This window comes from Lagopus muta, chromosome 4 (genome assembly GCF_023343835.1).
Source record: "Lagopus muta isolate bLagMut1 chromosome 4, bLagMut1 primary, whole genome shotgun sequence".
NCBI classification, from domain to species: domain Eukaryota; kingdom Metazoa; phylum Chordata; class Aves; order Galliformes; family Phasianidae; genus Lagopus; species Lagopus muta.
Window position 1 is genome coordinate 28635039 of NC_064436.1, and position 21713 is coordinate 28656751.

The following is a 21713-nucleotide window of genomic DNA, read 5'->3' on the forward strand; positions in this document are numbered from 1 at the left end:
AGATGACAGACAAGCAACAGATTATTTGAGCGGTTTAATTATTATTATCATTTGTCCACGTTAGCCTTTGGTTTCTAGAACTGCACTTTGATTAAACTTCTTTGATTAAATAGATGAATTGACAAGACGGATGTTCCTTGCAGCCCTCTGAAGCGTGGTACAAAATGATGAGCTTTCTCCTGCTTTAGCTTTCCTTCCTGCTTTCTATGTCACCTACAGCCAAGTGGATTTAGGATGAATCAATTGGGACTTAAATATCTTTTCTTATGTTATCTCTTTTACAAGAAAACATAGCAGCTATAACTGAAAGAAAGGGAGAAAGTAATTTCTTAGCTTTTCCACAGACTATTGTAATTTTTTTATCGGTGAGATAGGAATAGGTTTGCATCTGCCTGAAGTGGAGGGCAATACAGGAAGGGCAGGCAGTGTAGGAGAGGATTTGGTGTGGGTGAAGAGGCTGATTCCAGCTTTCTGCCTTTGTAATTATGCTCCAAAGTAGTACGGAGGGATTGTCTTAAGAGCGGATGTTTAACTGTACATTGTCACCAGAGGAGCCACAAGCTGAGTGGGATTTTCCTGACATATGGGGAAGTGTTTAGCAATCACAGAATATCTATCTTGGCCTGTGTTAGGCAGTTCTGCCATTGCAGTTATGCTGGTCTTTAGCATAGGGGGAAGTTGTGCTACACCTCTAGGGCTCATAAATTGAGGACAGCTCTATTAGCAAATAATTTATTCTGCCAGGATAGGCAGTGTTGCGGGGAGAATGAGGAAAGCTCCACCAGAAAAAGCCCTCTTTTATCACTCTCATTTATGCATGATGGTGTTGAGTTGGTTTCGTTTTAATATGGTTACACCTGCAGGCTATAGTGCAAGCTCATCAGGTTACAAAATCAGATGGATCTTCTGTCCCCTAATGGGAATCTCTCATCAGACTGTTGCAGTAAAAATAATTGTTCTCGTTGGAAACAAGCAATGATAAATCTGATCAGATTTGTTAAGTGTACAGCTGTAATGAAGAAGCATAGTGATGTCAGATCACCAGAGCTGGTGCACAGATGTGACTTATGTCCCATTATTTACCTTTTCCTCTTAAAATTTATAGGTGAAGGTTCACCAAACTGGAGCAAAAAGCTTTCATTTTGCTGTGAATGCTTGTCTGTTATTTCACTTGATGTAACAAGTTCCAGGTGAGCAGGGGAAATGACTTTCATGTCTCTGTTGTTGTTTTTTCCTAAATGCAACCAAGTTATAAACACCTATATCATCATGAGAAAGTGCTGGTCATTTATCACATCTCACAAGTGTCCCTTCAAAAGGGACAAAATCTAGCAGTTGGCATCATGGTGCTCCAAACTTAATTGTAGGTACAAAACCACCATGGGTTTGATTCACTGCAGTGCTTTTGTGCTGAGGGCCTGCAATAACTCTGCTGAAATCTCTGTTTGCTATACCAGAGCACAACTAGAATCTTGCCAGGGTGAGCTTGTTTCCTTCCTTCCAAAAAAAAAAAAAAAAGCAGGCATGGATTTACTCGCCTAGTCAGTAGTCCTCTTAATTTTACTTGTACAAGCTCTTGGCAGGGACATAGTAGAGTCCACACTCTTGAATGGAGAAATTTATTATGCTTTTCCTGCAGGGCTGTCTTCCTAGTTTGCTTGTGTTGTTTTGTTTCTTCTTTCTTTCTTGATTCCTTCCTCTATTTCCAGTGGAAATTGCCTTGTGTATGTCATAGGTCATCCCGCATCAGTGCATCCCACCAGTGAAATGGCAGTAAGTGATCTACCTGTTCTTTTATGGCACTATGCTGCTGTGTTGTGCAAGGCAGCAGGTAGAAGGGCAGAATGAGCAGTGCTGCACCTTCGTGTGTTAATGCAGTTCTAGGAGTGAGCAGGAGATCGTCCAATTGGAACAGGAAGAAACTGAGGAGGAAGGAGGAGCAGGGAGAGCAAGGTCAAAATGCCAGAAACTACTCCAGCAGCTTTTGGCAGCCTCTTCAAAAGTGAAGGACTGAATAGATCTTGAAAGTACTCTTTAGGTATTCCTAGATGGTTGAAGATGCTGAAAAGTGCTGGAGCAACTGCAGGATATTTCCTTCCTTGTCATTTCCATTTTGTTTTTGCTGATGAAGAGAAGCCATCTATTCTTTTATACAAATGGGAGTTACTTGTGTGCTGTAGCAGAGCCGAGAGCTCTCCAAGTTTTTTTTTTTTCCAAAGTCTTTGCTAATACCTTCAAGACAAAGAGAAAGTGATGAAGCTGGATGTAATTTGTTAAGCCAAAGAAAAAGTCTGCTGATACAGTTCTCTATATCTCATAGGTAAGAACCAGTCTCACCAAAGTTCATGGGAGTTACTCGTATATGATATTAAAAACTAAGAAATCCCATGGCAAAAGGGTGCCCTAGGGCATTTTACCCCACCATTTTTTTTTTCTTCTGCCTAAAGCGTTTGGAATTGCATAAAATGGAGAAATGTTGCTGTTCTAATATGCTTTATTGAGTTTTATCATAAGTCATTTGGGAACAGGTAGAAACTGAACATTGCTTTACTCTTAACCAGCAGTTTGTATTGGCTTAATTAAACAAGTTAAAACTACTGCATTCTTCAAGTAGTCTCCCAGAATAGATGTCTGTTCCTCGTGCGTGTGTACTCAGATGTGTGCATGCTGAATGTGTGTGCAACAACATGCAAGCAAATTTCTACATATCATCCTGACTTATACCTGTCTGGTTACTGATAGGTCACCGATGGCTTTGATATCATCACTAATGGAGAGGTGTAAATCTTCCTATAAATTCAGCACGCTGCTTTGGCAGTTCTGCTGACAGACCAGCAAACAATTTCTGTACAGAGTGTGATTTTCTAGCTTAGGAATAGAGCCACTTTGAGTAGAACTCAGCGTTTTAGTGAGAAATGTCTAAAACGTTTACATAACCTATTTACATATGAATACAAACATCACAGGCTTTATATTAACAGCCCTTGTTGTTGCTCATTACTATGCATAGAAAAAGACATCAGCATTTCTAGTAGCATCTACAAAATTATAAATATGTGATAGAGTAATTACTGATTTGGAAATCCAAATTATATTAAAATGATTGTAGCATCTGTGTCTCCAAAAACCTCTCCATTTGTCAATTTTAATCTTTCATTGCTTAGGCAATAAACACGATTCTGATGTCTTTACACAGTTCTTTCTGAGCACCCCCTCTTCCCCCCCCCGCCTTGAAATTTAAAGAAGTGGTGGAATCAGTGACTTGATATGGAGGTATCCAAAATCAACCCATAGCTGTTTCACTCACCTTTTTTTTCTCCCACTAGCTCAAATATATGAAACCTGGTGGGAGCCTTTGCTGCAGGTCATCTAAGGCAAGCAGAAGTTGCCAGGAAAATTACATCAACGAGATTTTGCTCCTGTGCTCTTCAGAGACTCCTTCTTAGGGCAGTTTGTGCAGGGATGTTCTTTTGTGCCTTTACTACATACTGGCTTTTTTCAAACAAATGTGAAGCTCCTGTAATACAGGGATGCATTTGGTGCACTCCATACATTCTGTGCACTCCAAGCCTTGCTGTGGTGACTGTGATGCAAAGTAGAAACTGAGGGCATATTCTGATGCTCTTAATCTCAGTAGTGTTTTGCTTCCAGAGGAGTCCTTGCAGCTCTCTCAGCAGCATTAGGCAGTAGATTTACTTCAGTCAATAACAGCGTTTTTTCATCTAAGGATCTCAAAAGGTTTTGAGGGAGGTCAGCATAATGCTTCCCATCTTCCAGATGGAGAAATAAGAGTGATGCTTAATGCCTCATAGCAGAACTCATAGGAGAGCCCCATTGCTGCTCCCTGCCTGGTCTTCCAGCCTCTAGAAGAGGCTGCTCAAGGGAATTGCTACCTCGCTCATTCAGCTATGGTGACTTTGGGCAGCACCTACTTCTGAGTTTTTCATTCCTGAGTCAGAATTTTTACTGGGAAGAGTCAATAGGAGATGATCTACCTGGGAATAATCCACCTGCTAGAAACATGGAGTACCGAGTACCGATGTGATGAGTGCATTGATAAGCTAAGCATGGACCGACAGTGTCACACTGACCTCTGAAATGGTGTTAGAGATCAGGTCCATGTTTTCTAACTTGCATTATGATGGGGAGTGGACCTGTTTTTTGGAGAAGTATGTTCTCTCTGGCATACTTTTCCCAATTTTAGCTGAGCTGTATTCCCCCATTGACTTTAATTATGGCACTGCCTCTAGTTTTCACCTCTCTTTACACCTTCTGCTTACACCACGCAGGGACCTAAAGGCCTATATTTGCATGGTAACAGTTTTGCATGATGAAATGCTGCTGGATAAATAAAGCATTCATCACACCTGCAAGGGGGGTTGGAATAAAATCCTGCATAGTTTTACTGCATGAGCAGTGAAAGATCGGAAATGACAAATGGTTTGAGAAATGGTGTGCAGTGCATTCATAGCATTATTTATTTACTCAATCATGTTGGAATATGTGAAATGATCCTGGATTTTTGAGTGAGGTTTCAGAGTATTTGTGAAGGCAGAGGCCGCAGTGTCAATGCCCGAGCCCCTGGCACTTGCAGGGGAGGTAGTTGTTAGCTGCAGAGCTGAAGCATCTCCTTCCTGGGCTGTGTGCTTCCAGAAACTGACAGATAGGAGGCTTGGTAGGGACAAAGGAGATTTCTTAATTGGTCAGTTGAAGAAAATAAAATGTTGACTGTCATCTATTATATTTAGTTTGTCAGGGTTAGCAGTAGTGAGTATAAGGATTGTTTCTTTAACCCTGAAGCTGACACATCCTCACCTTGACTGCTTATTGCAGCACCTGAGATACCATTCACTACCGTTCTTCTATTTTACTGTCAAAATAGTTCAAAGAACCAGGCTGCAAAATGGACTACTGAAGTGCTTCAGGATTTGAAGTCATGACAATTTTAATGGCATTACATGGAACTGAATGTCTCATTTTTTTTCCATTGCAGCTCTCACCTATACATAAATGGGGTCAAATTTCCAAGCCAGATAACAACAGGGTCTGCCTGGTTCTTAACTCTAGCAGTCTAGCATTCACTAGGAAGATAGGATGCCATTTTCAGCCCCTGTCAAAGTGCTTCCTCCATTACCAAGAAAAAGTGGAACCCGTTGCAAAGGGAAGAAACCAGACCCTACCCCATAATGGTGTTCTTCTGAAGATATAAACAAAGGGCTAATGACCATATATAGAATTAAATCCTATTTTCAGATCCTTAATGAAATATGCATCTGTGAAACTGCTAAAGAGTAGGAACAAAGTAGGTGTGAGGGACAAGGTGAGGTCAGAGCAGCTTTATGGTTCCTATGGGGTTTCGGAGCTTTCTGTGATTTGTAAGCCTGCAGGGTGCTGCAGCATGGTTAATTTGGGTGAGCTGTAGAGATGAATCATGTTAACTAACAAGAACAACAGTGCCAAGCAAATGGGTGTGTTGGCAGTCAGGTGTTACTGATCAGCCTGTGGACGGGAGGAGCTCCAAACTGCAGAACCCTATGGCTCACATGCACAGGCTGGTCCTTTTATTACAGAGAGGTAAAAATGTTTCAATTCAAGAGAGGTCCTAGGTGGATGGTTTGCGGACTAATGAAACTCTTCTTGTGTGCAATTTTCAATAGAGGCATATGCCTGGTTGTGCACTCCTGCTTCCCAGCTCGTATTACGCTGCTGCTGTTCCATAGGGCCTGTAAATGGTGCTCACCCACTGGGATGTGGATCAGGCGAGAAGGGAGAAAGCATCAAAATATCCTGTATCTTCTTAGCCCTTGAGTGCAGGAGGGAGAGGTGTGATGGAGGTAGGTGTGTTCTCTTAGGAAATCCCACTGCAAGATCCAAAAGCTTCACGTGGCTGCAACAGTGCAGCTCCTTGTCATAAAATGTAGGATTTTATTTGCTTTTATTAAGTAACAGAAGCTTAATTAAGTGTTGGGGGTTTTTTTTGTTTTTTTTTGTTTTTTTTCTGAATGTAATAAAGTGATACAATTGAATGTAGGTCAGTCTCAAGTAATTGTTTCAATGTTTTAGCAGCTGTTTAACTGATGCTCAAGTGTTAAATTAGAACGCTGGATTTTTATTTATTTATTTTTTAAAGGGGCTAAGTGGTCTCCTTCTCAAGGGACTGGAAGGTTAGCCTTGCCCCTTTGAACCTAATTAATCAAGGCAAGGCCAGGCTGTCCCAGGGCCGGCTGTGGAATGCTCTCTTAATTGCTCACTTGTGCAGTCATTTGTTTTGTATAACCTGCGACGGATTAAGCTCTCTGAGGAGGCCTTTGCTTCTGTGGTGGAGCAGCTCCAGCGATACAGCAGCATGCTCCTCACCTGCTGCAGGAGGAGGGGGATGGCTGTCCCTGTGTATGCAGTTCCCTGTTGCTGCTGGGTTATCAGAGCAGAGTGAAGGCCATTAGCTGCTGATACAACCCAAGAATTCTCTGCATATCCTGCTTGCTCTCTTTTATTAAATGTGAATCTTCAGAGAGGGAAACTTGAATGATTTTGTGTGCGCTTGTATAGTAGTGAGTGCTCCACTGGGACCCCTCTGGCATCTCGTGTCTCTGAGCAGCTGTCAGGCAGCTCAGATTCTTTTCCAAACTACCAATGGCCAAACTATTTCCTCCTTCTCTCAAGTATGGAATTTCGCCCCTGAGTCAGAGGTTTTGGGAGAAGCAGCGGTGGGATTCAGTGACAAAGTTAAGGCTGCCAGAACATTAGGGCCAGGAATAAAATCTTTTATACCAGTCGAGGGAAGCATCAGGAGGATGAACCAGGACTGTGAAACTTTGGGTTCCTGCAGGGCTCCATTTAGCTCTGGTGAATTGGTTTGAGACAGTGCATTTCTCGTAACACTTGCCATTAGCATTCAGAAGAAAGTTAGATCATTTTAAGATGTTTCAAAAAGGGATGTTAAAATTTATCTCCCTTTTTATTAGATCCAGTGTACCAAGGCACCCAGTGGCTTTAGAAATGTAAGTAATGACAGGCAGAGAACAAATGTGAACTATAAGAATGATTTATGGAGACATCTGATGAATTTATCCTGCATCTTTACCCTTTCATCCGTCTCCCTGAACTTCAGCTAGCATGTCTGAGCTGCATCAGTCACATTCTTCTAAGTTGACTTGCGAGAGACATGTTCTGTACTCTGGAATGTGGTTTTCCCAGTTTCTGCCCCACCTAATGCTGCCCTGAAATCCCAGGCAGGGCTTTTTTGCTTCCACAGCTATCTGGGTTGGATTACCCAGTGGTTATGTGCTCCATTACATACCCATTGTCTGAATAGAGCATAATAGCCAGCAGCTTTGCCTTCTCCATGAGAACTGAGGAGTCTCGGGCCATTTTCAAACAGCTAGGCCCTTTTGTAGCTGCTCCAAGAATGAAGTTCTTCAGAAAAAATCACTGGTGGTGGGAGGCAGAGCTTTTCTGGAAGTCTTGGCCTTTGAGTTTATCTTCCTCCAAAGAAGATTTCTTAAATACAGCAGGTTTAGTCCCATGAGAGTAGTTTTGCAGTCTTTGTACAGTGAAATAGGTAGTGCCCCACTAATACAGCATTTTCCTCATCTTTACAAAGACTGGAGCCCTATTTTTCTCTTCCTATTTTTACAGGAGGTTTTACAGGAGCCCTATTATTCTCTTCCTAGTAGTTTATCTAAATCTGTATGCTTTCTGACAACGTAATTAAGGGCAAGTAAGGTATGTAATGTGCAAGTAGTAGAGGATGACCAGTGAGAGTGGGGCAGGGTGAGGAGCTGGTGTGCTGAAAACTTCCCAATGAAGGATGGAGAAGTGGGAGGGAGTGGTGGGACAGGATGGGAAGAGCAGGGATGTGTGATCCTTGACTTGTCATGGCTTTCTGTTGAGCGCAGTGTAAGAATGCCTCACTGGATCTGCTAGACAGATGTGCTCAAAACATCATCCCTCCATCCATGCCACGTGGCTGCATGCACCCACAGAAGGCTTGGTGCTATCTTTTGACAATGTGAGGAACTTGACAATGGCAGTCTCGAGAAATACGTCTAAGATTAGGTTATATTTTTTCTTTCAGCATTTCCTTTCTTATGTACTTTGGCGAGGCAGTGCTGGGTTGGAAAGCGCGTGAAGGTTTTGTGATGCTGTGCTTTCTCTTGAGCTTAGAATCAAAGTGCAGGCTGCCTTTCTTCAAGCTTTGGGCTGAAGATCAAAGAGACAGAGTTGGCTACACTGGAATAAAAAAAAAATCCCTTTTGAATATCAAAAACATATTTGGTTCATTTCAGGACTCTTGTGAGAAAGTTTGGTTTGTTTCTCATTATTATTTTTACCTCCAGACCGCCATAGGCAGGCCAAGGCTCCCTTGCCCAAGGTACCGTACAAACTCAGGCTCTGTTAACAATGCTGCATTAATGGCACATGCCCCTGGCAGGCCATTTGCTTCATTCATTAATACTGTTATTATTACAATTATTTTGTCTGAACAGATTTAGCCATGACGCTAAAGGCATAACCTGCCATGTGTTGATCCTACAGCTCGTTTGGCTGGCCTAAGGCTGAGGGGCATTACTTCCATAACTGAATGCTATGGACCTTCACTTAAAGATCCCCTCAGTGTTGGGCCATTGGCAGGAGCAGTGAGGAGAGGGCTGCTCTGGGCTTTGGAAGCAGTACTGCCTCAGTGCTTTCAGTTCACTCCTGAGTTCATTGGGGAAGTGCCCGGCGCTGACCTCTTGTGCTGTTTGGACGTGTTCATTTTTGTTTCATTCAAACATTCAATTATTATGTCAAATTTGAGATGAAGGGCAGTACAAATGATTTGGGCCCAAAACCTTTCTTTAACCCCATTGGCAGAGGTGAAAGGCTACTACATTAAACCCACCAGACCATGAATACAGATTATTTGAACTCATTTGGAGACAGCATTCCCTAATCTCACTTTTTCCTTTCATAGGGACCTATTTCTGGCTGGGAGAGACAGTAAGCAGCAGCACTGCTGCTGTTATGAGCTGTGCAATTCCTTTTACTCGAAGGAAACGTGACAGTTATTGAGTGGGGATGCAGTGAAAGCAATACAGGATTCTCTTTTCTCTTTTTAACAGCAGGGCAGTGTATCTGTTGTGTTTACTTTTATTAATATTATATTTAGAAGATGTCTGAATGTTTGCATTCAGGTTTGCTTTAAGGGTAAGTGACTCTGAGGAGAGAAGGTGGAATATAGCCACAGTTTTTGAGAATGACAGAAGGGGAAGATGAGGACTCTTCGTTATTGCCTGGGAAAGAGAAGCCCCCACCTCATGTCAGCTGCCATTTCTGTCCACCCTGAAATGTGTGATCTCTGGCGGGTCTTGCTGTGCCAACCCTCCAGCCCTCTTAGCACATTTCAGAGCCATCAGAAAATGATAGCTGTTTCCTCCGCCTACCGCAGCTCCCAGTGGCAGCGCTGAAGAAGCCAAAAGAATGGGCTTCAGCTTGCACTGACTTGTGCTGGAAAAGCTAGGAAAACAAAGTAAGGTGGAATGCCAGCTGAAATTCAGCCCAGACCTCCTTGAGCCTTTAATTTGACCTCCTAACCCAAATTAAAAGCCAGACTGTTTTCTGTTCACAGTTATTTTAACTAGTGTTAACTCTGGCTAAACCACCAAGCCCTTTATTGCTTCGTTTGCTTTAGGTGTTTACTCTCGTCTCCAGATATCCTGCCAGTGTTTCGTAAAGTGGATTTTTATTAGGGTGCTACAGAAGTTTATGGAGTTGGAAGAAGTAAAGTACCTGTAAAAGAGAGATGCAGTCCTTTAAAAGATGAGCTTTTACAGCCTGAAGGCTTGCCTGGTTTTGTTTTCAGCCATACAGATTGGCATCCAAGAGAAGGTGAGGGCTTACATTGCAAATGTGTCCTTGCACATGCCCTCAGCTTCTTGAAGCTGGAGCAGCCTAAATCTTTTGCTCAAAGACAGCCAGTAGCTTGGGCAGCTGATCCTCCTATTTGTCCTCGGAGGATGACAAAACCATGGTCCCACTGCTGATGCTGGTCAGTGCTCAGCTCCCCAAGCTGAGGGCTCCCTGGCACGGTGCAGAAGGGTGCCCCAAAGTGCCCTTAAATCCGTTACATCTTGCCAATTTGCTGTTAAATACTTCTTGTTAAAGTTTAAGGGCCTTATCAATGAGTTGCAAGAGCTTAATTCCCTTCTTAAACTTTTTCCCTATGTAAAACTGGTATTTAAATTCTTTCCAGGACCTGTTTTCCATCTTCTAACAGGCTCTCCATGACACATGCAGGCAGTCCCGTCGGTGACCTTTGCAGCTCCAATTGGGCTCGGTCGGATTTTTCTGCTCTTTGGCTGGTCTGGGTTTTGGTGTGGCTTTTGGTGGTTTGCTTTTCTTCAGTTGTGCCTCACTTAATATAAAAATAATAATCAGAGGAATGAAACGGCTTGAAGCGATAGAAAGAGGAATCTTTTTCAAATAAAACATCATGAGCTTTTACAATAGTCGTAGCGGTTTAAATGCATCTTGCTGGCATATTGCCACCAAGCTGCTCGGTGAGACTACAATTAGAGTGTTCTGTGCCTCTCTCTCTCTCTTAGTTCGACCGGGGAAGAAGCAGCCTCACTGACAGCTCTGGCACCTGGATAGATAATTAAAATCCGTCAATAAAACAACAAAATGCAGCGTGCAGAGGGACTCTCCTGCAATAGCATTAAACACTGCAGATAATTATATCGCAGCAGAGGTTGGAAAGGCAGATTCTCCCTGCTCCAGAAGATCAATAAAACAGACCAATTCGTAATGAAGAAAATAGTCCGGGAACTGGATTTTCATCTCCCTATCATTAGATCCTTCGCTTTTAATGTTTTGCAAAGGCAGAAAAAAGATTCTGTTGAGGAATTCTTTGGTTTTGAATGGCAAACATGCTGAGGATTTAGCTTTGCTTTCGTGCAGTGTTTTATTGAAAGCAAATGTGGTAAACCAGAGGTTTTACTCGAAACTTGTGGTTCTGTTCTCTCCCTCCACCCTCTGCTACTTGCTACTTCCCTTCCCTCTTCCTTTCCCCTCTTCCTTTCCCCTCTTATCTCATTACTTTTTCCCTTTATTTGCAATCCATCAGAAAACTCCTCTTAAAAGTAAAGTTTTGCTTTAATTCCTGTCTGTTTTCTCCGGGGTGTTTTGTTTTGTTTTGTTGTTTTTTTTTTTTTTTTTAATCTTGGCCCTTCCTAAAGAGTTGACTTGGAAATACCACATATTGACAGGAAAGAAGACACTTCTGGCTGACTTATTCACCACGACAAGCTTTTTCTTAAAGCAATCATCCAGAGAGGAGATTTCTGTGTTTTAAAAAAGAAAAGGAATGTCTTGCAGCGTTGCCATGAAGGATAATGAATTAAATCTGTCTCTTACTGTAAAACCATTAGAAAAGTATAATAGACCTTGAGAAACAGTCTTGGATATTGATGTCTTGGCTATATTAGCGTGTCCATTCATGTGATGACTGCCTTGCCTTTGCAAAAATAATACAGCCCAGGCAAAATAGATGTCTCAGTTGAGCATCTCTTTTATCTGGTGGGCATGAAAAACCCCCTTGTGTGGGTTAGCACAAGCTGTGATCAGGGCTCAGTAGCAGCAGGGAGAGATGTGAGATGGGTATTTGGATCTCTAGGCTTTCTGCAGCCCCGCTCAATGTTTTCTGGTTGCTCTCCCCAGCATGATCATTGCTGCCCCTGTGATTTCTGGCACCCGTTCTGCTTGTCTGGGGCAGATGGTCTCCACCTGGGTGGGGGGACCTGGGCTTGTGCCTGCAATGATTCATGCTGAAGGGCTTTTGTTTGGGATTGATCTTTTATTTTCTGCTGCCTTGGCGTTTCTGTTCTGGCAAACATAACACCCCAGACATGTCTAGTCTGATGCTGCTGACATGTCTGTGCTATTAAAGTTTCTGGAAAGGCCTAAAATAAACATCACCTGCCAAACTATTATTTCTTCCTTTCTTTCTCTTTTGGGTAAATATATCAACAATGTCAGCATTGGAAAAAATCAAAGATGTCAGAGGAGGAATAAGCAGCTGTTTATATCTGAAAGCGCTTCTCCCTCGCTAGCACGAGATGACCTTGTCACTTAAAAATCATAAAAATGTTGCTGGGGAGAAGGAATGGAAGTGCACTGAAGGGAAATGAAGTTTGTTTTTTGCTTTTTTGGGTTTTTTTTTCTGCTGTTGTTGTTTTAAATCTGAGTTTAGAGTTGCAAACAGAGTTGAGCCCTGCAGCTGGTACTGAACTCAAATGTTTCCTTCAGTGCCACTGCTGCAAGTGGAAAACAAATACTGCTGACTTATTATTCTCTCTCATTAAACTCTTGAAATTCATTTTTCACTGGAGCAGGGAGAAATTCTGTAAAAATAATGCTTGTTTTCTATTACAGTCTATGTGTTACACTGAATTGACACCTTACTTCTAAGATAAACATTTTTCCATATTTGAAAGATAAAACAGGCACCTTGCTAAGTGGGATTAAATGGAGTTAGAAAGACAACATAACCACATTTTTTTTTTAGTGAGTGGGACAATTTACATGCTTTCTAGGAAATAGAGTTTTTTTCTCTAAAGCATGTATGTGAATGATCTGTTTCTAGGATGCTGGGTGCTTAAAGGCCGCTGAGTACCTCCCACTGATTTTTGAGAGGATTTGGGGTGTTTTCCTTCCTTGAGCATACAGCCTTCTGTCTCTCAATTTGGACAAAAAAGGGAGATCTCCGATGATGCTTCATTTTCTGATCTCTTGGTGACCTTCTGTGCCCCAGAGAAGTAGTAATTTTGCAAATAAGAAAAGTTATAGACATATGCCTGCTAGGAACTGGATGGAGCCCAGCTCATCAGGCACAGAATGCCAAGCACCCTTCCCGCAGAAATGACTTTATGGAATTAGAGCCTTGGGCAGGATTTGGAGGTAGAGGTGAAAATTGCCATATCCCTCAGTTGTCTCTTCCTGGCCTGTGGTTGCCCTAATTTGTCTGAACATATTAGAAGAGCCTGCTTTGCCATTAGTGCCAAGAAATCACAAGATTCATTGTAAAATCCCTTGATTTGGAAAGAAGAGCGATGCTGCTCGCGGGCTGGCTTGCTGGGAAGGGAGTAAGGCATGATTACGTGTTTTTCCCTCCCTTTCCAAGGCTTTGGATGCATCTTCTTTTATGAATTTCCTCTTCTCTGTCACTTCTTGTGTGTCACTTAGTGTCAACTGGGCCTTTAATCTTTCTGGAATGAAATATGATAAAGCCAGAGAGACTGAGAAGCTGTTACAAAAGTGGAAAAAAAAAAAAAAAAAAAGAACAAAACCATGGCAATCAGGGTTGTATTGATGAGTGTTTCTTACCCTTTCCTCCCCTGAAAATTTTTGTAGGCTGATGTCTGACAGTAATAGATGGTTGAATGGGTGTTAGTGTTTCTAACCTTTTTAGTCCAAATTGCCTTCTTCCTTTAAAGTGTACCGGAATGAGAACCGGCATATTTCATCTTGAGACCTTAAAAAGAAACTCAAAATGCCAAGTACAGAGTATGGTTTTGCTGTCACTATGAAATATGCTGAAATATATGTGGGAAAGATATTTTTTTTTTGAGCCCTTTTTATTTTTTTTCTTGGCAAATTACATGGGCTGCTGCCACCACTTTGTATTTCAGATTTTGGGTAGAGTTCCTCATTTTGTTTATTCTTGCCTTTCCCCAGGTGGCACTGTCAATTTGTTCTCACCTTCTTTTGAAGTTTCTGTGCTGGGTAATCATGTGTTTTGCTATCCCCCATCCAGGGCACTGCAAATGTTTAAGGAGACTGTGGCACTTATTGGAGTTAGGGTGCTAATGTATGTTTTCTGCTGCGTTCCCCCCTCACCTGTTATCTCATGGTGCTTGTATCTTTGATGATATCCCAAAATGCACTACACTAAAATGAAGTTGCTGTTAGCAGCCTGAAGCAGTTGGGCTTCTAACCCGAATTTTCAAACATTGGTTTCAAACATCCTAATTGTTTTGGATCCTGACTCAATTTTGAAATGTCTCTTTGTGCCGTTGCTCTTACTCTATGTAGCATGGCCAGGATTGTCCCCAAACCCAGAGAAACTATTGATTAGGCCAGTGTGACTGCTTGTTGAAAGGCACGTTGAGCCCGGTAAAGGCTTTTTGTTGAAAGTGAGGAGTTGGATGCTGTTCAATGCCTCTCCTGGAAGGCTGCCTGCTCTCACAGCCCTAGCTACCTGTGATGTCCCCGCCAAGCCACCTGCCTGCCAGCAGTGAGGCTGAGGACAACAAAGCCATTTTTTTTCTGTTAAAAAAATTATTTTTCTGTGTATCTGATAAAACTAGTTGCTTGCTGTGATAACTGTCTTCTTTCAACAAGAAAACATGAAAATGTCCCAGCCCTCTGGATTATCTGTTATCCAGCAAACGAATCTGATGAGCAAATGTATCAGCTCTTATTAATCTTTCCATGAAATTAAAGAAATTATGGAGCTTAAGGCAGTGACTAATGAATCAATTTTAATTTATGGGCTCAAATAAAATCCTCATTAAGCCTGACAAACTGTAGCCTCAGGTAAACACAAAGCATTTCCACTGTGGAGCTAAATGAGCTCTGTGCTGGATGTTGTGGCTTCTGCCAGAAGAGCAGCAGGGTCAGAGGTCCCTTGTCTTGTCGCAGGAGGCAGCAGCTTGGAGAAAGTAAATGCGGTGGTCCAGCCCCAAGGAGATCTGCTTCTGGCATGAGGAAGGATAAATATCAAAGACTAATTATATTTCTTTCTCTCCCTTGATTGTTTAAAAAAAATAAATAAATAAAGTGAAGGAATTTTTTTTTGCCATTGAGTCATTTATAACTATTGCAAGCATGTTGACTATGTATAAAAAACTACTATTTTGTTTTCTAGACAGCATATTTGGTGAACTGTTCCTTTTCCTCTCAGCATTACTGTTTCCAGCCTCTGCTTAGCTCTAAACAGCGTTATTCAAGATGACTGTTTTTGTGGGAATGTTTTATAAATATTTTGTAAAAGCTATTTATGTGTACCATAAAACATACAATGATTACTTTGCCACAAATGTTGTTGCTTTAGGTTCTGCATTTCATTTGATTGAGATGCTGATATTTGAGGTTAGTTGGGGTTAGCGTGATGGGGTTTGGGGTTTCAAGAAGTAAAGGACCACACACTCATTTTTGTGTAAATCTTTGGTTTGCTTTTACAGAAATGCCTCCTGGTGCTGTAAGAACTACTTGGAGGGGAAGGGGTTCTGCCACCATATCTCTTCCCTTTCGAAAGAGCTGCTTCTTTATTGTCACTTCTGAAATCAGAGCACATTTTGTGCACAGGAAAAAGAGTTATCCTGGGGGTATGGATTAGCTGAAATTGAGTTAGCATGCAAGAAAATGGCAGCCTAAAAAGCAGTGGCAATAAGCTGATGTGATGCATCAGTGTTCGCCATCAGTCCTGTGTGCTCTCCCCTGGGGAGCTTCCTGAGCTGATGGTGAAGACTCAGTTCCTGTATCTTCTCTCCTGTTGATGCTGTGCCAGAAGTTGTGCCAGACTTGTCTTCTGAACTCTTTTTTTTTTCTTTCTTTTTTTGCTTTTCAGATGCAGTAATCGGACCCAATGTGCCGTTGTGGCCGGCCCTGATGTGTTTCCAGACCCTTGCCCTGGGACGTACAAATACCTGGAGGTTCAGTATGAATGTGTCCCTTACAGTATGTATCTTGATATATTTGCATTTGTTTCTTTAACAGAGAATTAATTTAATGTTGAGAATGATCCAGCCTTGAGCCTGTCTGTTGTTGCCTTGGGGGCAAATGAACACTCGATGACAAACTATGTGCATCATATGAGACAGAGCTGATAAGATATGAAAAATTGCCTTCTGTGCAAAGTTTGTGCTTACGTTAAAAACATCCTAATAATGCCCCATGTTTGCCTAGCTGCGCAGTGTTAGAGTTACAAGTCACCTTCTGGAAAAGCCCCATTAGTGAAAGCATATAGTAAGAATGAAGCATTATTGATAGCTTATAACTCTGCTTTCCAGACTTTTATACTTGCACTTGAATGGCAGTGCACTTTGGACTGACCTATGTCTTTTTAACAGATGACATTTGATAAGTGCCTTAAATACAGTATTGTATCACTAAGGAGACAGAAAGATAATGTTTTGGGAAAATTGTTTTTTGATGGTAGAAACAGCTAATTTATAAGCTTCCAAAGATATGAAGGCAAATTGCATACTTGCCATTTAGTCTGAATTTTGGAGTGTAAAAAGACAGATATGTAAGTTTACAGCAATATGTGCTGAATGGGAAATGTCAGAGTTGGAAAAAGTGAGGTGTATCTCAGAACTTGCTTTCTGTGGGAACCAAATTCTTAGATCCAGTTACGGTCCTAGAGAGTTGAACCCTCATCTCTGAGCAGAGGGGTCCACATCCTCTTGTGTTTTTCTACACAAAAATATGAAGTTTCTAAATGTGGCAAGGGATTTTTTTTTTATGGGGTGAGCTATTAAACTCATGGAAAGTGTGACATCAAGGGCTTAAAGTCTGCCTCAGCAAGCTCATACCAAGTGAGCTAGCTCAGGCAGACCATTTGGAGGTATTCTGCTCTAAATGAGGCCTTTCATTGTACAAACAGCGGTGTGTATGGGGAGGGTGGGAGGGGGGATAGGTTTCTGCTTATCGTAGCAGGTTGTATTTTCTTATGATTTGTGATTTGCATGAGGCATGCTGTTCCCTCCCGAGTCTGGACTGGTAAAGCAATAGCCATTACGTAGTACCCCTCTGTAGCCTTTGTTGCATATAAACAAAGAGGAATAGTGGTGCCTTGTGAGAAAGGTAATATGTGGATATTGTGCCCTGAGGTGTTAATCGGCCTTGTGTACAAGATGTAAAATAACTCTTGAGAGAGGTTGCTCAGTACAAAACGTACAGCAGGGACTGAATGTGTTTTAATGATCTGGATGAAATGAGGAAAACAAGACCAGCAAGCTGAACTACCTCTACAATTAAGTTAGTGGCTTTGATGACCACTTGCTTTGTTTATGAGTCCAAGGTACTGCCTATAAGAGAAGTTAGGGTGGAAAATAAGGGACAAACATGCTGTAAATTGGGATTCTCATCTCTTGAGTTTGTTGTTCTGTACCTTTCATTGCCTAGGAAACTTTGAGTCAAATCTTAATGAATTGTTACTCGGTGTAGCACCATGGAAGTTGGCTGGTGGGACTGCATTCATGGCAGCTGTGCATGTTCACCTGCAGCAATGTAGTGGGAAATGTGAAATGTTCGCATAGCCTTGACTCTTCCTGACTTTGTTACTTCCTTCCACTTCTTATGGGGAAGGGTGAGGCCTGGCACAGGGGATTGGCAACGCTGTATCTGGACCAAAGCTGTTCCTGGTGAATGAAATCTATTTCCCCCTTGGTGAGGCCTCTCCCATTTGCCATGGTTTGGCTGGGTGCTGGAAACCAATTGGGTTCTTATCACTGAGCCCAGGCACTTCAGCCTCCTGTAGCCCAGTTTTAGTCGCAACCCAAGTCCTTGCAGACCCAGTTTCCTTGGCACTGCTGCCTGCACCAAGCCACATTTTGGTGCGTGGCTGTGGGAGAGGAGCAGACTCTGTTGTCTCCCTTCCTCAGCCACTGGCGTTGGCTCCTTATCTCTATGCACCAAGCCCTTGGTGAGTAGCAGCACCAGCCATATGGCCATCTCCTAAAGAAGCACAGCAGCTCCATAACAAAGGAATTAATATTTCAGCAGGCACTTAAATTTGTGTGCAATTTCAGCTTGCTCCATCAGGTTGAATGCTTTACTCCTTAAGGTTTTAGTAAATGATGAGATGCAGTTTAGCCAAGTGCTGGCTTAGAAGCAGAGGGGAGCTTGCATGCTTCTCGACAGAGCAGCATTTAAAAGTCATCTTTAGCAGATGTTAGCACTGACCATAGATGCTTACCTCAATGAAGTGCTGCCTTGGAGAAAATGATGGAACTTTAAACTCTGGCTTGGGTCACTCATTTCTCTTGTGGTTTTATGTGTTTATTTTTAATTTATTTCTTAGTTCTTCCACTAACATGGATCATTTTCAAGAATAAAACATCCCTTTTGCTCTCAGGAGAGAAAGACCTTTCTTACCTTCAGTAACTATTTTGAAATGCCCTTTTTACCCTCCCTATGGCATCCCGGTGTGCTCACTACAGATGCCCCTGACAAGGAGAGTTTTGTGAGGCTGCAGTTACTCTCAGCACATGGGGAAGATAGAGATGACTACAGAGACAGTTCCATCCTCTCCTCATTTTCCTGGTCCTACAGTAAGTTTATGTGATGACAGATGCTGCCTACAAAAATGGATGTCACAGGAAGAACCACCGGTCAGTTTTATGTTGATAGACTTGAGTGGCATGAGTTACTGTATTTTTCTGGTATCAGAAACAGTTACCAAATTTTTTTTTAAGTACCACTCCTTTTCTTCTGAAATACCAAAATCCTAAATCCAGTTTTCTTCCAATTGAGTTTTATTGTAATGGTTATCGACCAGGGCAGCTTCTCCATGGTCTTCCATTAAATATGTGATATTGTAGACACCATTGCCAAGTTGCGGAGACCTGGCAAGCTGCAGAAGGATGTCTGAAACTGCACATTTGGCTACATTACAATGTGTGTGTGTATGAGAAGCCCACTTTGTAAGGGTTCCTGTGACCCAGTGTTCTGCTGTTATTTCTCAGCATATCCCTCTCCCCTTTTCCTACAACTGTTGAATGTGAAACGTGATGGAGGTGATTTTGTGAAGCTGGGTCTTACTCTCACTAGAAATACTTTGTGTCTATCTTCTTCTGGTGCTTTTAAGCCCTGTTGTCATCACTACAGTGCATCTAGGAGTATAATTTTCTTTATTTCATCTTTGTAATATTCTAAGGGACTTCCCATTTTGCTGGTGAGCCAGTGCAGGAAACAGATGAGAAGTTTATCCACTGCTATGCATGGGACTGGTGACAAGCAAGAGATGCCAGTCTTGCACGATCAGCGCTGATAGGAGAGCTGCTGAGCCAGTTGTCATTGCAAGTAGCCACATTTTTTATTTATAATCTGATAAATCTAGTGTGCTGGCTTTGCCTATGCAAATATAGCTTTCATATTGTACACTTGTCAGCTCAAGCCATCTGTGTCTCAGTAGTCCTGTTTGTATCTCTGAGATGGAAGACGCACACCTCAAGCTCACTGAGCTCCTTCCCTCATTCTCTGGAGCACCCATGCTACTTACTGTGGTGACATTATTTAAAAGAGCTTGGGGTATGGCCAAAATACTGTTCTGGGATGGTCAAACCTAAATTCAGACTGGGGAGATTTTCTGATTTGTGGATGGTTGTTTCCCACTGGCTTTGACTGAAACTGGGGATCGTCAGCACTTGGATTCTATTCATGCTTGTAATACGGTATTAGTTGGAAGTGTTGAAGTATTTTATCTGTTCATTTTTGCGTATAAACAACCACACAGGCTCCCAATGTTGTTGTTGAAAAGGAAATTTTGTTTGCTAGGAGAAACTTCAGTTTTTCCTGTATTCCTAAGTGTCCTAGGTTGTAGGTTCTGGAGTTAAACAGAGAGACTTGTGCACTATTGTCCTTTAAAACTGAGCCGTTTTACTAAAGAGTAGGAAAGCGTGCAGGAGACTGGAGATTTTGATGCACAGAACAGGACAAAGTGGAAGAAAGGAGGGAGCTCCACAGGGACAAGCCTGTTTGCTGCAGTGATCGAAAGGAGGGAGCGTGAGTCATGCCCTGGGCATGGCAGGGGCTCACCTATCATATCATGCTGATAACTTACCTCTCTTCCAGGCAACAAGTCTACTGATGGGTTTTAATATTGGAAAGATCTATTCCAAGGACTATTTCCTGCAAGGGAAAAATGTTTGTGGCATCTGAGAAAGGATAAATTGTCCTTCCTTTTCATTCCTCTGGGTAAACAGGCTAATAAATGTTAGGGAAGGATTGAGTTTCTTTGGGGCTTACAGACAGTTTCCTAGTTTCTTAGTGCTAACAAGGAGAAGGAACACAACTCTGGAGCGTTGTTCACCTCTTTTTTCCTTAAGACTTTTTTTTTTTTAAATATGGAATCTGAAATCACATTTCCCAATTGCTGTATTGATAGAAGGAAAGGTCATTTCTTTGCTAGAAATATTCCTTTTATTGCAGACGGAAGAGTAGATGGACTCACATATCAATAAAAGTGAGGGATGGTGTGATGTGGGAACAGAATTCAATAAAGTTTTATTGTATCACAAGTGGGCTGAAGTGCATTTAAAAACATTAAATGAAGGCTCACAATATCTGCTCTGCTGGACCTTAGGGCCAGTGAATAGACAGATAATTGAATAATGACATTTTTAAGAGAATACAAACAGTAGAAAGCAAACTGATATTTTCATTGCTACAAGATTGCTGGTGAAAAGGGAAAGGGGTGGAGAAAATTACAGTCTGAAATCAATGTAATGAGACCACTTTTTTCAAAGAACACTGTTCTTAATTATTTCTGGGGTGCTGTAAGACCCTTAGGCAGCCTCTAGGCTTTCCCTTTTGCATTTTATTGACACTTTCCCCGTTGTTGAGAAGCAGTGTTTGCCTACGTTGCCTTGTTTTGTTAAACAAACTGGTTTGTGGCTTCTCCAGTTTTATTTTGCTGTATTTTCGTTCTTGCTTTTCCCAAAAGAACTTCTCCCAGAGCCTGTGGAAGAAAATGCTGGGAGGTTAAGAACAGCCCCTGGCACTTTGGTCAGTGAAGAGCGAATTCCCCCTTCTAAAGCCAGGCGTCCTTTGTTTTAGGGAGTTAAATAATTGATTTGCATGCGTGGGTTAGTAACAATAACAATAATAAAAAAATAACTAAGCACCCATTATGAATATTTCAGGGCAAAGAATCTTTACTTTGTATCCCGCTGACAAATTGCCTTTCTTCCAAGGCATACAATTTCACAGGCATTGCAGCCAAAACCCCTTTTTTGAATTTGCTGAAATTCTCAGCTCTGCTTGTCTCTTCTTTGTCAGAGGAAGCAGAAACAAAGGACCTGCTGCTTCCCCTATCAGCCTCCTTTCACTGCTGGCTTATGGGGAGACTGCACACATACAATGGCTGCTTGGAAAGCGCCCTTAATTAAAATAACCTGATATTATGGGGCTTTGGGAACCTGGAGTCTGTTAGCCTGGAGGCTGAGCTATCTGCACAGGTGAATGCAAAGTTTTCCAGTGCCTCATCACCCTAATCGTAATTATTTGTTTTTCCTTGCATCCAATCTGAATCTTCTCTTTTTTAGTTTGAAACCGTTTCACCTTGTCCTGTCACAACAGAGCCTCCTTAAGAGACTGGCCCCTTCTTTCTTATGGTTCCCTGGTTTACTGGGTCTGTTCAGCCTTGAGAAAAGGAGACTGAGAGGGGACCTGATCCGGGTCTATAAATATCTAAGGTGTGTGGGGCAGAATGGCGAGGCTGGACTCTTTTCAGTGGTGAGTGGAGAGAGGACAAGGGGAAACGGCTGGAAACTGCAGCACAGGAAGTTCCGCACAAACATGCGCAAGAACTTCTTTACAGTGAGGTGACGGAGCACTGGAACAGGCTGCCCAGGGAGGTGGTGGAGTCTCCTTCTCTGGAGATGTTCAAGACCTGCCTGGATGCCTACCTGTGCAACCTGCTGTAGGGAACCTGCTTTGGCAGGGGG

At 42.2% G+C, this 21713-nt stretch overlaps 1 protein-coding gene across 26 annotated transcripts in view; it reads left to right on the top strand.

The window, feature by feature from the left end:
* ADGRL3 (adhesion G protein-coupled receptor L3) overlaps window positions 1-21713 on the top strand; it is a 492302-nt gene that overhangs the window by 263523 nt on the left and 207066 nt on the right. For all 26 annotated transcript variants that reach the window (XM_048942764.1, XM_048942787.1, XM_048942790.1 and 23 more), the window contains one exon: window positions 15611-15720. In XM_048942764.1, the coding sequence (XP_048798721.1) occupies window positions 15611-15720 (110 nt within the window). The remainder of the gene's footprint in view (window positions 1-15610; window positions 15721-21713) is intronic.